Raw genomic sequence first — 18,902 nt, 5'->3', positions numbered from 1 at the left:
ATCTCAAAATTATGACTTAATATTAAATCATTATTATAAGATATAAGTCATAAATATGACTTTAAAATAATGATGAGATAAAAGTCATAATTATGCATGACTTAATCTTTTCTTTAACTTGTATTATGTCCCTTTAACTCTTCCGTAGAAATCCTAGCCGAACAGGTATCAAATAAATAATACATCGTCACACATTGAAACAGATTTTTTTGGTGGCTATTTTATCTCATGATAGCAAATTAACAGCTGTTATGCTAATAGGAAGAATATATAGGATTATGTGCCATAATAATCCACAATCGCCTTTGAATTTACAGCAACGATATGCAACAACCAGCGGCGTAACTGGGGTCCTACTTAGAATGGGCACTTGTATTGTTAACAATAAAACAGCTAAATCTGCCTTGCCCAAATTCTAAGCGGAGGGCATGCCACTGGCAATGACATAGTGTTAAAATAAATTGCCACTTGTAACTTTTTTTTAATACGTTTATGACGAGTAATGATAATTTATTAGAATGTGATCATATTTATATAATTACGAATTTGATATATCTGTATAGGTGTGATTTATTGGATTGCATCACGTCATATATATTTTTGGACAAATGCACTTCATTAAATCGGTTCCAACACGTCTAAGAAGCACAAGTTGTTGTCCCACGTTGTTATACCTTCCACTGCTTTCCTTAAACCGTGTTGATAATTGTATAATGGCCTATGGATACCGACATGGGTTAAATCAAGACAAAGAGTGGATTTTCCCGTCTTGGTTTTTTTCTTCACATATATAGTCCCAAGTTTATATTTGCTAAAAGTAAAATTGATAGAAACATAGCAAAACAATGTATCGTATAAATCACAAACAATGCAGCTGTAATATATGACACCTTGAATAGTTCAATCTACTATTTATCGAAATCATGTTTGCATGATCGTTGCTCAATAATCTCATCGATTGGCTAGTACCCGTTATCGACTAAGTGCAACATAACCAGCCTTTCATGCATGTGATATCTTTTCGCGAAAGAGAAAGAAATAAATGCTTGAATATCAAGCCGTTTGGATTGAATTTTATTCGACTGCTGTGTATTATTTATATTTCTGATAATTTTTAGTATTGATTTGGAAACACAACTTGAAAAGTGCGGTGAGAGGTACATAGTTCACTATATTTACAAGACAAATCGAACCAAGTTAAGATGGTCCCCGAGCGCACGCATTAACAATTGAATCAGATTGACTATTTAACTGGAAGTAATTTCTTGCATTCTGGTCATCGCAATGGGCCGGATTTAGTCCATTTCGACTTAGTCAGTGACCTTATGGATCCGTTTGTTGTCATGCCAAGTAGCACTCTATCCCACCTCTTCACCCAACCCCCAACTCCCAAAGGTTACCGGGTATGTGATTTACCGACTTTTAAGTTTTTAAAAAGAAATGTCTGAGAATTAATTTTTCAAGATAAAGCTACCAATAGCTTTTCTCCTGTTTTCGAAAAAAAACAAATTCTGACTTAGGATACTGTCAGAGCCTCCCAGTTGTAGGTTTTAATCCAGACTTTTGTATGATTCACGCTGGCGCCTGTGCCTCATAAAAAAGTACAGTCCTCCAATGATAAGAATAACACCAGCAACAGATCCGAGGACAATTCCCACTATCATGCCGGTGTCATCTGCTGGGCCTTGTGGTTTTTTAGTTGGTTTATCTTCATCACAGAGTTCCGCTGTCAAAAAAAGAAGCACGTTATGTTAAAATCCTTGTTTGATATCATTCCAGAAAGTTTTTGGGGGAAAATGGTGATAATAATCCAATGCGCTAAAGATAATATAGGTTTTCCCGGACAATGTTGGAAAATGTGCATTTGAATTTGTAAAACATAAATTCAATTTGGCCCTGATTTTGAGAACGACGTTTATCCGGGTTTCATTTTGGCAATAACTAGCATTCGATTTCATTTTGCATCATTCAAATAAATGAATGTACATAACGTTTAATTTAAAGGATTACAAATACGTAATTAGGCTTCCGGTTCGACGGATGCGTTGCTGATTATTACAAATGTGCAATCCAATTCGCAGAAAATCGATTTGTTATTGTGACAGGGGCTGAATTGTACATTCTTTTTCATTTGTCATAATTTAAATTCGCAAAGTCTGCATTCAATCTAAATAGATTATACAGCCTGTATAAATCATGATACAGCTTTGATTGTATTGTAGGCCTAATTGATCATTAATGTGTTTGTTGTTATGTACATAAAGGCCTATTTGAAATAGACAAATGAAATGTTAGAAAGATATAAATCTTACCAAAATAAAATCAATCAAAACAGTCTTGTATGCTATTATTGGGACGGTAAAGGGAAACATCACGTGTCATGTTACATGGGATCTGGATACTTTTCTTGTTGGTTCTTTGTCTTAATTGTATTTTAATATCTTCCTGTATTTCTTAAAGTTCTTTCTCATTTTATCAGTTCGATTGCTTAGTTATATGATGCGTTTGTGGCAAATGCTGAGCAAAAAAAAAGAACGATTGTCTTCAGCTTAGGCTTTTATGTGGGATTTATTGTATTGTATGTTTCAAAAGATACACCACCTAGTTTAGTTCAATCATCATGAATATTCAATCATTCAATCAAACATTCCTCATGTTACTTTTGTGAACACATTAATGAATTCCAATGCTTGACCAGGCATACGTTAAATAACGCTGCGCAAGAAATCGGCTGCACATTTAGCGAAATAGATTGATGATAAATTAAATGGAATACAGGATTGCGGATATACCTTTGATTTCGCGCTAAAATGAAATGTCAATACACCAAATCCAGTGCACATTCGGGAAACTGTACGCTGATTTTTTTTACGACTGAATGCACCTTCATGGAAATAGAATTATCATTTGTTAAATAGAAACAGGGATTTGGAACGTTCATTCTATTTCGCACGAAAAAGAATGCTTCTTTTACAAATTCATGTGCACATTTTCCGAAATTGTCCGGGAAAACCTATAGCACTGTAAAGTCTATGATCTTTGATAAAAGCGTTTAATAACCAATTTAATAACTGGCCGTCTAAAACATTTGAATTGCCAAAACCAACAAGAACGTACAAAGATGGGGACGCCCACCCCACGACGACTTACATTTACCAAAGTCGCCCTTGTCATCTGACTGCTGAGCATATGGCTGAAACTTGATCTCTTCCAGCGTTATATTAACTGACTCTGCTTGTAGTTTCCGTATTTTACACTCAAAGGTCATGCCAGTATCGGCTCGAACGTTCAGGCTCTTAGGGTCATCGAATTTGATGTCGTCCGTGTCACCTTCAAGGAGAAAACAAGTGCGAAGACTATGACTAACAAATAGACTTTAGACAAATCTTGAAAACAACAAAAAAAATCGCCTAAATTTAAAGTCCGAGGATAAATGTACACTCCAAAAAACTGTGCTTAGCAATTATTGCTATATCACTTTGTAAACATGTTTAGAAGCTAAACATTGTGTATTCAAGTCCTAAACATCAATGTTCAATTGCATTTATTTGCTAAGCACCGAGGGGTTTTTTTCAGTGTAGTTTTAGAAGCAATTTTACTGTGACGCACTATTTGTCATTAGAAGCTGACCGACCTCGGCCGGCCCTCGGAAATTCGAAAAGTGGGGGGGGGGGGGGGGGGGGGGGGGGGGGGGGGCACTGAACCATATTTGTCGAGGAGTTCTCTCCTCCCCCCACCCCCCCCCCCCCCCCCCCCCACCCCACTCACTCCGTCTTTTCTTATTTTGCGTGAATCCGTGAAGGGAAATGCCAGTGTTTTAGTCGAGTACTTTTTCCGAGTACCGAGTTCTGCCGTGTACTTAGGTTACCGAGTACGAGTAGGACTACGAGTACTTTTACGTTCGAGTACGAGTACGACAACTTCTTTTTCCGAATACGGCCATACGGCAAATGGTTCATTGTGCATAATTGTTATTTTCTAATGAATAATCATGATCCATTGATGATAATGTGCTGCAAATAAAAATACCGCGTCGGGACGTGCACAGAGGAAAATCAGGAAACTTCGATTTCTCCGCAAGCCAATCAACCATTTCAAACTGAAAGCATCGATAAAACAAGGCTGTGGTAAGTCAAGCTATACCTTTTTTTTCTTTTTCGAGTACTGCTCGAGTACAAGTACTTTGATGTTCGAGTACAATTTCGACATGTCGAGTACGAGAACTATGCTGCCCGAGCACGATCGAGTACCGTCATTTCGAGTACGAGTACTTTGACATTCGAGTAATAGTTCCGAGTACTACAACTCTGGTAAAGGATATCAGTATACCTATAGCTGCATCTTACCCATTTGATCAGTATCAGAGAAAAAAGGCTCCTCATATTTCCACTGGAGAGTGAGGGAAGTCATCTCGTACATCTTCTCCTCGACGTTGAAGTCCAACCTGAGGTGCCAGTCATCGTGCGCCGGGTATGCCAGGGAGAAATACCGGCTGTTATCGGTACAATTTCCCGTAGGAACAGAGGTATCCGGGAAAACGACAGATGTTGTAGCTACCTATGTGGAAAAAAATGCATCATAATATTTCGTGTATTAAAGGGAATATGTACTACGTGCTGCAACTATTTCTATGACAATCCTCCAGAATCGGCGAATTTATTTGTTTCTATCCGGCCGAGGGTGGTCCTAAGCACACTGAACCATGTCCACCCTGGACTCCTTGCATTGGCGTGGGACTCATGCATGGTGGAAATGTCAAGTTGAATTTTCGTCCGTAAATCGCCAAAATGTAGCGTTCCATATTATTTACTAGCCATATACAACTGTGGTCTTTGTCACAGAAAATGTATGTCTTGCATTCATGGAGATAATGTTTTAAAAGGCCTGGCTGTTTGCGTAATGAAGGCGGCAAGATAATATAACCATCGACTTTTCAACCAAACTGTTAACATAAACAGGGCGCGAAAAACTTTAGGTTTAGCTTAGTTTATGTCCCACTGAAGGACAATACATGAACATGTACATATAAAACCGAAAATGCAGGCGCGGATCCGGGGGGGGGGGGGGTTGAGGGTCAAAACCCCACTCAGCTCTGCCAAAGTTTTTTTCCATAAAAATTCCTGAAAAAAATGCGAACCCCCCCCCCCCCTCCTGCTCCGACACCCAAATGTTTTATGCTAGTATAATAATGTCCGCCTTGCACAAAATACGTACAAAGCCAGCTTTGCTACGGGGCATATGTACATTATTCTGTGATATAGTGTTCATAAACGTCGGATTTCAAGTGACATAATCATTTCTTATCAGAGAATGGCATCAAACGCACAATGATCACTATGTACGCCAAGAGCGGATCCAGAACACAATTTCTTTAGGACCAAAAAAAACCCCTTTTGGTCCCCCAAAAAGTGGGTCAAAAAATTACGGCGTGGGATTCGGGGCCCACTTAATTATATGACTGGAATGACGACTAGCTCTCCAGCTCGATTTATGAGCGCGGGAGCATGGGATATGATATCACAGTGAATTGCCACTATACGTGATATGCATGTTATGAAGCACCAGGATTATGTTGACAGTTTGGTTGAAAAAAAATTCGATGATTTCATTTTAAACAGACGAGTATTTTTAGTATTCTCTATGTGAGATATTAGGTGGCTTTTCAGTCACTCAAACTATTGAAAATGCGGGGGAAGTCTGTTCCCTATGAGTAAGGCCAAAAACACCCCGGTTTCGGGTATGGAGCTTGCCCCAAAAGTGGTGCGACGACGAGTTGCCATATTTTCAATGGGGAGCGCCAATACAATCCTAAATCATTCACACTATATTAACTAATGCACCCTTGTCGACGGCTATTTCTTCTTTAGGGGGAGACTGTTCGCATGTACATCACAATCCTTCTTTTTGCTAATGCAATTTTTTTTTTTTTAAGGAATTTATTTTTGGGGGGCTAGACAAAATTTTGGGGGGGCTACAGCCCCCCTAGCCCCCCCCCCCCCCCCGTAGAACCGCGCCTGGCCCAGAGAGGCCGCATAAAGCTTATACTCGATCGTAACCCCATCTAAAACATGTTAAAATTGTGCAGTAGCAGGATTCTATTCAAACCAGTTTTGAGACATCATCTTACATTGAAAAAAAACCCTTTTTTTATTTTGTCGACGCGCATGGCTACGGCGACGCGCGCGCATAAAAGAAATCGGAGCCTTTTTGGATCTGAAAATACAGTACCTTTGGGGTTTGGGGGGATCTCCAAACGAAAGTGTATCTTTAACAGTCCCATCAAATTTTCTGATAAATACTTAAATATTGCCAAACCTGAATACTGTTACACTGTTTTTAAGTGTTAAAATCAAATTATTTACGTAAGGAAGTAATGCCTCTTTAATCTCAAACACCCCTTTAATCTGAACTTCGTAACAAACATAAGGACTCATCTTCCAATCTGTGGTATGATTTGCTATAAAAAAATATGCTTGTGAAAATAAATCAATTTACATGTATTGTTCTGGTTAGATGATAACTGCTCATTTACTCTAAAAAATAAAATTACACCTTTAATCTCAAAACCCTGCTTAGCATTAATCATTCCAGTTTTTAGCAATATACATGAGGCAGCATGCGTATATTTTCGATTGGTCCTCAGAACATAGACCATTTATGATTTGATGATAATACCCTTTAATCTTATGAATCACATTGTATCCATCAATTCGGACTCAGCACCCCTGATTAGGTAAATTAGCCATGTTACCAACTTATACTAAAACATGCCTCTTCTCGCCTTTTTAAATAAGGGTCTAGACAAGTGATTTGGCTCAGTTCTGGAGTCTAATTCTCTGGTCATTGGTATGCTCGTGTTCGCCGAGCCCGGCGCACCTCCGATATAACGATGCAATAATTGCTGCTACTATACGGATTTTGTTTTGCAAAGGGACGCTTGGAAATCGTGGCCTTTCCTCGTCCGTCTGATTAAACGTTTAAAAACGCTTTGTTGTTCAGAGTGATGGGCACGAGTTCAAACCGTTCTGATGCGAGAATAAAAACTGAGATTGTGATCACAGCGATGTAGATATATTTTTAACACGTGTTCGAAAACAGGTGATTGTTGTTGAGATGGTCGTGCACGATCGATGGTCGATGATCGTGGGAGTGATCGTCGAGAGATATTTCCAAATCACTATGAAACGGTAATCAAATAACCTACCTCTCCATCTGTTTTCTTGTAAGTAATCATGACTTGGAGATAAAACTGCATCAAGATGCATGTTCCATCAGAACCGTTCACTACATATCTGTAACGTTGTGAGAAAAGTATAATTGAGACAAATGTGAGATGTGAAGTTTCAAATAATTGTGATATCAAAATTGCAACATTGTGATGATAACCTTGCGTTTTGATACGTACTTTCCAGGAGGAGGCAATGTTGTAACTGGAGGGGTCGTGATTGCCATTGTGGTCGGTTCATTTGTAGTGTTATCAGTTGTAGTGTTATCCGTTGTTATCTCCGTTGTCATCGTTGTCTGTTCCATGGTCGCATTTGTCATTTCGTCTGTAGCGGGTGTTGTAATAAATGCGGTGGAACCAGAGGTAGCTGTGGACTTAACTGTTGTCCCTCCAGCTTTAGTAGATACTTGTCCAGTTGTTTGGGCAGTTGATGCTTCACTTGTTGCATCGGTAGGTGCATCGGTAGTAGCTGACATTCCAGGTCTAAAACCTACAAGAAATTTAGTTTGGAACAACATCTCTACTTTTTACAAGTCTCTTTATTAAACTTTTGGTGATGTGTGCGCATCATTAATAAGAGACTTGGCATGTTTGAGTGTGTCAAATGATTAAAACGAAGACACAAAACCTAACTTTGAAGGACAACATCATGTTTTCTGTACAGTTGATTTTTTTTGTCTAAGTAAAATCAGTTGCTCATGTTACAACTTGTGTCGCGGGTAGCACATTTTGATAGACAGAGTAAAACTTTTCCTGTAGAAAAAAAAGATAATATGGGACAAAAATTATTCATCTGTCATTCTTTAAATGTTCCATTTAGACGTAGCACTATCTGTAAATAGGGAACTGAAATCGAAAAGAAAACTCACAGTGATCCTAAAATTGCATCGAAATGCAATAATTTATGACAATATTGAAGCGACGGCGATAACATGACGATATTGATATACCCAAATATATAGTGACACGTAGATAAAACAAATGAAAATTACAATCGAAAGACAGGGTGGTAAATGTTCAGAGTCTGTTCCAAATATTTAGCCAATTACCCCAAGACAGTTTATGTTTCACACTTGAAACTTACAAGGACTACAAGCAAGCAGAAGAACGCAGAGAAGTAACTTGGCCATGATGAAACACGTTCTTGTTAGCACTTTACAAACACGAACAGCAAAATGGTGTTTTTGTGCTTAAGCTACAGCAATCTGGATTTCATCAGCTAGTCACATGAGGATTACGCCCGTTTTGATTGTGTATATTGATCTAGTTATCTATGGATTTTGGACTTTCCACCGTTGTGTTATTGACAATTCGACAAGTGCATGCCTGTTGCTTTTTGCAGTCATGCAGTTGGCTGTTCATAATGGTTTTTTTTTTTTTTTTTTTATAAACGACGGCCAGTTTGTTTCATGGAGGTGGCGTGAAGATGAATTCGGAAAGGGAGAATATGGGTAACCATCTGACTCATTGTAGTGTTCATAATGGAAATACATGTGTATGAATTTTATATGAACTATGTAGGCCTAGGCTTCCTACATGTAGGCCTACAAACATAATGAACTTATTTTGCGTGCACCATAAGTATCTTTGAAACTCTTCCCTTCTATATTTGTAGACATGAAAACATCATGATTGGCGAATTGTGATATGAAATAAAACAAAATGGGGGGGGGGGGGTCAACATACCAAAAGGATGTTTACACAATGCACTTGAGTAGGTTTAGATGTAAATCGAGGACACACACGTGCAACATCATCGATGAATTGAGGATAGGAACTTATAGGAACTTATTATTAAAAAAAAAAAAAAAAAAGTAGGTGTATCCACATGATAACAACAGCTATTTAATGGATAGTTCCATCAAATTAGGTATAAAATAATGCATAATCTTTAAATTGTCACTGCCCCTACTACGCGACCCAACCCAACAAAACGAGACATAAGTGTAGCCACAGCTTTGTGGTCTAATTGGCAAATAGGGCCTAAACCCCGACCGGTCCTCACGGAAGGTTGTGCCACTGGTTGTTACGTATTTGTGTACAGCTACCAATTTCACCAAAAAGTTCAAAATGGATTAATTTTAGCACCGTATTCTCTACATACCATTTGGAACTTTACCCACCATAATAAGTTAATAAACAACGGAAGGTCACCCAACGTACGTACATGAGATGCAGCAGTAGAGTTAGCACACGACCGCTTGGAATTAAACGTAGTGCACTTTAATTATCAGTACAGCCGCCAAAACATAATTTATTTCTCTAAAACACGATCCAATTTGTTTCCTTTGTTTCCTGGCGGTATTTTGGGAGTCAATTTCCCGATGATTATGTCGTGTGCTATGGCGATCTCGTTGCATTGTCCGTAATGCTAGGTTCACACATTCCCGATTTTTAAGCCGAACCGCCGCGAATAGCAATTCTTGAGTAAATCGGGGAATGGCTGCCTCGGGATGATTCCGTTAGTTCGGTGAAAGATCGTTAAAGATCGGGAAGCACCCGACAATATTGGACATGTTCAAAATTGTCGGGGTTTTTCGGGAACCAATTTCAATAATTCTTGGTTTGTTCTTGTTGTATTCATAATAGTCCAGCGGATATGTGACAAAATATCGATGAATTGTGCACTTTTGCATAAAAGCGTGAAACTTGGCACAGATGTTTATATTCATGCGAGAAAATGTTTTAGATGTGGAGCCATCGCAAATTTACCCTTTTAGGGGCGTGGCACCATTTAAAAAAAAGGGGGCGGGACTTGTCATGCCCGCAGTAAAAATGGTTTTCCCACTTGTTACAAAAGCAGGAAACTTCACAAAGACATAATTATATAGATTATTAGTGTTTTCCAGATTCGGAGCCACCACAAAAATACCTTTTTAGGGGCGTGGCAGCCATTAAAAGAAAAGGGGGGGGGTAATATTATGCCCACTTTGGAAAACATTGTGCCCATATTTCATGAACGAATAAAACGTCCCACAGACGTTTATATTCATGAGAAAAAAATTCCAGATGTGGAGCCATCTCGAATACACCCTTTTAGGGGCGTGGCAACCATATAGGAAAAAAAAGGGGGCGGGGTTTTCATTATGCCCACCCTGGAAATATTTTTCCCACACTCAGAGAGAAATGGAACTTTCCACAAACATTGACATTCATGAGAAAACAAATTCCAGATGTGGAGCCATCTCGAACACACCCTTTTAGGGGCGTGGCAACCATATAAGGAAATAAAGGGGGGGCGGGGTTTTCATTATGCCCACCCTGGAAATATTGTTCCCACATTCATAGAGAAATGGAACTTTCCACAGACATTGACATTCGTGAGAAAAACAATTCCAGATGTGGAGCCATCGCGACCACACCCTTTTAGGGGCGTGGCAGCCATATTGAAAAAAAGGGGGGCGGGGTTCTCATTATGCCCAACATGGGAAAAATGTGCCCACATCTCATAAACGAATGAAGCTAATTTCCACAGACATTAATACTCACGATATAAAAATCATACGTGGAGCAATCGCAAACACACCCTTTTAGGGGCGTGGCAGCTATAATAAAATGGGGGGGTGTAGTCATGATGCCCCTATAAAAGAACTTTGTGCCTTCCTTTCATAAATGGATTAAATTCCACTCGGACAATATATTCATAAAAATGTTGTTTTTTTAATGTGAGGCCATCACAAACCTACCCTTTTAGAGGTGCGGCATCCATTTCTAAAAGGGGGGGGGTACTCAATATGCACAACGTGGAAAATTTTGACCGCGTTTCATATAATAAAATCCACCTCAGATAGCTGTTTAATGTGTTGGAGTAGGGCCGCCTTTATAGTTGGAATTTACTGTTGACAAACCCTTTGTTTTCTTACACTATGCATTCTTGCCTCATCTATATTAACCCAGTTACTGGTTCTTTCGTCTGTAGAATTATTGATAACCTTTCAACTGCATCAATATCTGAATTAGGGGTATAAACTGGGGTACCTCAGTTAGTCCTGGAAAGACTAGTGTTACTTCTTCAAATACATTGTTTCCCCTGCCTTTTTTTCTGACAAACCAAAAGGCATATGCAGTGTCGCACCTGTATAACGTATAATTTTTTTTAATGGATTTGGTCGGGGTAAAGAAAAAACACTCATAAGAGCTTGATATACCATTTTTAAGAGAACAGAGGTGTTGTGTGGTGGGGGTACACAGATTCATTGAATGTGAAGTCATAGTAGACGTGTCCACCACTTTGTGAGGCGAGAACATCGTGTTGTTACCCAATCTGCTGTCAATGGGGCGCAACGGGTAGGGGGTAGGGGGATTTTATACTCCTCCCCCCCGTAAAAAAAAGGATTTCCATGGCCCTTTAATGTTAAATGTTAGAGTTTAGGGCTGCCATTGTGTGCTGCGTATTTGTAATTATGAAATCACTCTGGAATTTAGATGTGCATGATAATATAGGTGCAAGTACACACATTGAACAATATAACACGGGTTAGCCTACCGGTACTTACTCATGCTCTTTGGGGTAAGTCATTGTATTACCAAATAATATAGGTTATGGGCCAATCAACATTATAAGAAATCAACAACAAAATATAAAAATTGCAATTGTGGGCACAGTGAATAGGCCCCTCACACCTCTAAAAGGATGAGTTTGCTGTGGCTCTACATAAGAACTTTCTTTTATAGGGGCATCATGACTATCCCCCCCTATTTTACTATGGCTGCCACGCCCCTAAAAGGGTGTGTTTACGATGGCTTCATGTGTGACTTTTTTTTTCTCTTGAATTTTAATATCTGTGGGAATTAGCTTTATTCGTTTATGAGATGTTGGCACATTTTTTCCCATGTTGGGCATAATGAGAACCCCGCCCCCCTTTTTTTCAATATGGCTGCCACGCCCCTAAAAGGGTGTGGTCGCGATGGCTCCACATCTGGAATTGTTTTTCTCACGAATGTCAATGTCTGTGGAAAGTTCCATTTCTCTATGAATGTGGGAACAATATTTCCAGGGTGGGCATAATAAAAAACCCGCCCCCCTTTTTTTCCTATATGGTTGCCACGCCCCTAAAAGGGTGTATTCGAGATGGCTCCACATCTGGAATTTTTTTTCTCATGAATATAAACGTCTGTGGGACGTTTTATTCTTTCATGAAATATGGGCACAATGTTTTCCAAAGTGGGCATAATATTACCCCCCCCTTTTCTTTTAATGGCTGCCACGCCCCTAAAAAGGTACTTTTGTGGTGGCTCCGAATCTGGAAAACACTAATAATCTATATAATTATGTCTTTGTGAAGTTTCCTGCTTTTGTAACAAGTGGGAAAAAACATTTTTACTGCGGGCATGACAAGTCCCGCCCCCCCTTTTTTTAAATGGATGCCACGCCCCTAAAAGGGTAAATTTGCGATGGCTCCATATCTAAAACATTTTCTCGCATGAATATAAACATCTGTGCCAAGTTTCACGCTTTTATGCAAAAGTGCACAATTTTGTCACATATCCGCTGGACTATAACTTATTCTGGATATTCTTACAGTTTCCTGGATGTTCTTACAGCATCCTTACAAGTTTCGCAGAGTGATTTTTGGTGTTAAACAGTCCTGATAATTATGCCGAATCATTATGAATGTATCAAGAAATGTACGAATATGATAAGAATAACTTACGAATACACTATGCATAATTCTGGGTCATGATTCTTGAGTTATTCGTAAGTTATTATTGGCAAAATCGCTACAATTCGGTTTTATTCTGCACTAAATCGCAATCATTCCGCTTGGTTCGATCTGATTCGGCTTCCAATTATCAAGAAATGTACGAATATGATAAGAATAACTTACGAATACACTATGCATAATTCTGGGTCATGATTCTTGAGTTATTCGTAAGTTATTATTGGCAAAATCGCTACAATTCGGTTTTATTCTGCACTAAATCGCAATCATTCCGCTTGGTTCGATCTGATTCGGCTTCCAATTCGTACCTGTAGATCTTGATTATTTCTGTTTCATTTTTAAGTTATTCTAACAAACAGCGAATCGGGGCTAATTTCTCCCGATGCCATCAAGAATTTTTATCCGGGAGAGATCGGGGTATTCGTGGCAATAATTCGGGAATGTGTGACCCTAGTATTAGCCAGTGTCTCGCTTGGTCCTCGGCCGAGTGACGTGAAGGACTGCGATGCCACCAGTAAGGCGAGAGAGTGGGCAGTCATTGATCATGTGGCGCATCGTCTGGGGTTCGCCACAGTCATATTTTTTCCGATGAAATTGTGCCTTTTTACACACACAAGGAGGTTTGAAGACATCTTTGCTATTAATTTAATACACATCTAACAAAATGGGAGACGCAAGACTCGACGACCAGGAGCGGATCCTGGATTTTTCGCAGGGGAGGGTTTTTTTTTCATCGGCAAAAAAATCTGAAATGTAGACAGGTTTTTTTCTCCGGACACTTGGCCTCAAAAAAATCAATAGGTTGGGGGGGGGGGGCTTGTACCATACTTACGATGGGGGCGCTGTTCAAATCGTGCATGGTCGGCAGTGCAGCCTCGATTAGTTTCAACAATTGAAACATATCGTGATGCTCAGCAAAAAAAATCCAAAACGGATCAGAGTCTGTTCTCTTTCTGTATTCAAACGGTTGTGTTGTAACGAAGTCGTAACGAAATTGCAATAGTTTGTACGAGATCGGCACAGGTCGTACATGGTCGCCACATTTTTTAGCCGACTTTGATACGACAATCACGACGTGAAATTCCGAAGATTACGTCACTCTGTCGTTTCGGCATCGGTTCTCGTTCTTTTGTGACGAGATCGGGACTCAGTCGTGAAAAAAATCAATTGAACGGATCCAAGCTGTAGCGAAGTCGTTATATTCGGTTTGAGGTCGTTTCAGAGTCATAGTATTCGGGACGACATCGTAGCACATTCTGATCATGGTCTGCAGACTGGAGCTCAGAAGACGAATTTTGAATTTGGCGCCTATAGGTATTTTGGTACGATTTTCAAGACATTTCAAAATCTCATGGTCTTGGCGGGATCTTGGTCTTGGTCTTGGATGTGTGACTGCGCCTTTGAGGCCTGTATAGCTTTTCCAAGATACTTTAACACTAACATAACATAAACTCCCTCAAACGATTCATTAATTTCGTCTCCGTATATCGTCGAGCTCAATTCTGAATTTCAATTTCAAAAACCACCAATGGATTTAATTTAAGGTGCAGTATAATTCAAATTTGTACCATTCTAATTCTTCCTAATTTGGGTAAATTCGTCTCATCTGGCGCGATCGGCGTTGTATTGAAAAAAGTAAGTTCGTTTTGATGATGCTCAATAATTTGATGATGTTGTCATTCGATATCGTTTCTAGTAATCTGAAATGTTTAGGTAAGGAAATGTTTCCGATTTGGGGAGCTAACACGTAGAACTTTGTCCTTTAAGAATTACTTTTCCAGGATTTCGTCACATTTTGAACTTTGTGATCTTGCAAATGACCCTTAAATTCAAACTGAGTGCAGTGCACTCCAGCCACATCCTCTTCCTCATCTCATGTCTGTTGATCTGAAATGGCTCCCTGCTATTAGCTAAAGATTTTGGTTGACCATGCCGTTGCTAGTGTGATTCATATTTGAAATGTTGTCTGTTCATATAGTAGGTATGTAGTCCACAATCAGCACTCTGGACACCAACGTCCCATAATTATTGGACGTGTCTTTGCGGTATTTAAAGATGCGTTCTCCGTCCTGCTGTTGTCGAGTTTCCATCGACATTTTTTTCTTCAGTTGCTACTTTTTCAGCGATGTTTAGTTGTTGAATCACAAGTTCTTTACAAAAGTTTGATTATTGGCTGCCAGACAATAATTTGGATCTCGCAGGGCGGATTGTGCACAAAACGAACCGCCAATTTAGAGGGTTGCAGACGCCCAAAATCGGAATCTTATTCTTTTCCCAGTTAAACAAAACATAAAAATTAAAATTACGTAAAAATAATTTGTGTTGTAAGTGCACATCAGGGTATACGTCTTTAACATAATTATATCTTTAATCAACAACCTCCAATGATTGCTTTCTTCCTGTAGTCGGGTGATATTACTCAAGCCCTCCACCCGCTCGTAGCTTATTGTTAATTCCTCCTGCCGAAGTGTCAAGAAATGAACTTGACGAAAGGTGCATGTGAGAGTTACCACTGCTGCTAATGTAAACAGTCTCCTGTATGAATACACAAGAACCAAGGAAAGGGGTACACCTCTCAATTGTACAAATTGTCCGAAAAAAAATTAGTTCCAGTCACGATATCTATATATCATGAGTGATTGTGTGTATTGTTAGTTTATCGTATTTGTTTATTTGTTGGGGATGATATGGAGTAGTTCCTTCGGCTAAAATGCAGCATTTAAAAATGTTCAGGTTTTCGAACATAGTCCTGACCGGACACTCGTTATTGCCATTGTCAATGCTTTATTTTTATTTATCAATTCATTTCATTTATCCTCGGAAAACACACTCAAATGAAAAAAATTAAACATTACAGCTTTAATTTCACTTGCAAAAATGATGTTGTCTTTATTCGGCGAGGAAAATATGTTAACTACTGCGCAATTTAAAGCATTGTAAATACTGAGTAAACGAACATTAAAAAGATTAATTCGAGTTTTAAGTACAAAAGCCTCATCTGTGTGTTTCCTTGATTTAAAGTACAGGGCATGGTTGGCCAGAAGCCACCCTGACGTCACGAATGACTCCTTTCTTGCTACACTTTCTTCAGTTTTAAAGAAAGTCTAGATTTGTTTAGATATTGTATATCAAATAAAATGACACATTAAGACTTACTAGAATTTCAATTAGAACACAATATATATAGACATGTATTATTTTACTTTGACAAGTTTAACAACTAACCATGCAGTTACAAAATGAACACATGTCAAATTTCCAACTCTCCCACTGGCTACGAGCCCGGTATTATCACAGCTTTATGGTATTATATGGACCTTAACAACTTAACCTAAAGTCAGAATAAAATGTCAAGGGCGGATCTAGCTTTCAGGAAAGGGGGGGGCGTAAAGGCGTGCTTGCTAGGGGGCCGGGAAATATTTTGAGATCGACGATGCTCTCTCTGGCATTTTATCCGAGAATAAAATTAGGATCTTTACCATTCCATATATTATTTTGGCCCACTTTTACTAGTTTCATAACATAAGTCAGCGGTGCGACCCCCCCCCCCCCCCGCCAGATCCGCTACTGAATGTGTTCGCATTGAGACTCAGGAAAATACAATTGTCAAGGCGATGCTGCGCCTACATTTAAATGAAGGATATCTAATTCATTTCCTGGATGTACGATATCTTAGAGTTAAAGAAAAATAAAATGCCGCTGCCCTTTTAATGTTATATTCTCAAGGAGATACATGGTTTTATGCATAGCATTACCTAAAGACGACTATTATCTACATGGCAAACAAAGTAATTTCAAAGAAATTCAAATTTTCGCCCATGTTCTCCTATTTACAAGTGAAACATACTATTCCAGCCATTGATTGGTATCAAGATAATAGCTCATTCGAGTTCCTAATTTGTCCAGGCAAAATCAGGTCTGACCTGACACAAAGTGCAACAGAATTTTTCCCCACAGTGCATAGGCCTTTCCATAATGTCCGTAGAATGACGTACTAAAAAAATTTAAAAATCCAAGTAGTGGAAATACGCCCAATTTGCATAAATCGTTAATACCTGTCGTGTAATATATTTGTCCCCATATTTGGGTATATTTTATTTTGTATTTTTAGAAAAGTTTATTTTGGTGATTTTACTTACACTTTAATTACTTACACTTACTTTAATTGGGAATTTTCTTGAACTTGTTCAAGTCTCCCACGTTTCGCAAACCTTCACCTACTTTTTAGCCCAATTTACGGACACCTCATTTTGTCCCCGTTTCTGTTTTCTGGGCTAAATATCACAATAATGTCATTATTAACATGACTTTCCGTAAAGTTCTAACAGCTAGGTAAACTGTGTCAGTGTGGAACTTTACGAAGTCGAAACTCATCAATGATGAGGTTTGGCAAGACTATTTGATGATATCTGGAGACAAGGTACGGTAAATGCGCTTAACTTTTAGGGTTATATAGTAGCCATTTTGAATCGTTACTATGTCCTCATAATTATTCAGTCACTTATATGCTTTAGGAAATGTCATTGAAGTGAGCATGTGAAAGTAGAATCACCCAAAAATAAAGCTATTCAAAAAAATGAAAAATGAAAATATACCCAAATGGGAATAAATACATTACACGACGTGTATTAACAATTTATGCAAAATTAGGCAAATTTCCACCACTTGCATTCTTTTTTACTTTTAGTTTGTCATTCTAGGGACCTCATAGAAATGCACCATGGTGAAAAAAAAATATGTTACAATTTGTTTGAGGTTCACTTAACAAATGCAGTATTTAGCCTGGACAAGATGTCCATTGTGTTTTTCGAAAAAACACAATTGGAGGTTTGTGTTTTTCGAAAACCTGGTTTTGCTTTAAAAAAAAAAAAATCCATTGAAAGTACACGAGAATATCTAATTTGTTTTCAAATTGATACGCTGTCTTCTTCGTACAATATACAATATACTGTAATGGATTGAATTAAAATGAGGGGCCTTACCATGTGTGTTTAATGAAGTCATCACACCGGCAGAAGTCCATTACCCAAATATTGGCCATCGGCCATGAATGAGCAATGAATCTTATATGATTATATAGGTTTTCCCGGTTATTTTAACACTTGTATCACACGAATTCCTTACATCCATACTTTAATTTCATCCCCGAACGTCGCCAAGCTCAATTCTCCATTTGAATTTCAGAAAGCCACCACTAGATTTCATCTAAGGTTCAGTATAATTCAAATTTTTAGCATATCAATTCGTCCTAAATTTGTGAAATTCGTCTCGTGTAGCAATCGGCGTTGGATTGAAAAAGCAAATTCGTTTTTTGTCATTCGCTTTAATGTTTTTGTCATTACATTTCGACTCTGGTGACTTAAAACGTCACGATTAAAAATGTGCCCAATCTTTAGACTTATTTAAAGAATTGTGCGCATTAATTAAATTCTAATTTTCAACAAATATTTCCTTATAAATGAAAGAAGCTAGCTGTAAATTTTGATTTTTTTTTTCTATCAAAATTAACATTAGAATCAGGAATAGAACTTTCACAATATGCTCTTTGATTAGTATATGGAAATTAAGCATTAAGATCAAACACTTGCGTAATGTTGCTCTTTGATATATGTATATGAATAAAACAACAGAAATAAGGTATATGTCTATCAAAGAGCAACATTAAGAAGGTGTTTGACCTTAATGCTTAGTGTCCATGTCATAAGTAAAGTGCATATTGTGAAATGTCTATTCTTGACTCCGAAGTTAATTGTGAAACACAGAAATAAAAATTCAAACCTAGCAGCTAACTACTGATATTTGTACATGTACATATAAGGAAATATATGTTAAATTATCATTGTTTTAATTCGCACAATTCTTCAAAATTAATAAGTCTAAAGATTGGGCGCATTTTCTAATCGTATACGTTTTAAGTCGCCAGAAACGAAATGTAATGACAACAACATTAAAACGAATGACAAAAAACGAATTTGCTTTTTCAATTCAACGCCGAGTGCTACACGAGACGAATT

General features: G+C 38.3%; 1 protein-coding gene across 1 annotated transcript; it reads right to left on the bottom strand.

Annotated features, from left to right (window-relative positions):
- Positions 1-200: 200 nt before the first annotated feature.
- LOC119723837 (lysosome-associated membrane glycoprotein 1-like) lies at positions 201-8,462 on the bottom strand. Its single transcript, XM_038194717.1, has 6 exons — positions 8,310-8,462; positions 7,406-7,715; positions 7,205-7,292; positions 4,347-4,557; positions 3,151-3,330; positions 201-1,726 (listed from the first exon to the last, which is right to left on the bottom strand). Exons 1-6 carry the CDS (start codon positions 8,353-8,355, stop codon positions 1,551-1,553), a joined length of 1,011 nt encoding a protein of 336 aa, XP_038050645.1. The 5' UTR covers positions 8,356-8,462; the 3' UTR covers positions 201-1,550.
- Between the last annotated feature and the right edge of the window lie 10,440 nt (positions 8,463-18,902).

This window comes from Patiria miniata, unplaced genomic scaffold, assembly GCF_015706575.1.
Source record: "Patiria miniata isolate m_02_andy unplaced genomic scaffold, ASM1570657v1 HiC_scaffold_17, whole genome shotgun sequence".
NCBI classification, from domain to species: domain Eukaryota; kingdom Metazoa; phylum Echinodermata; class Asteroidea; order Valvatida; family Asterinidae; genus Patiria; species Patiria miniata.
Note: the sequence above shows the minus strand (reverse complement) of the source record. Positions and strands in the feature narration are given on the sequence as shown.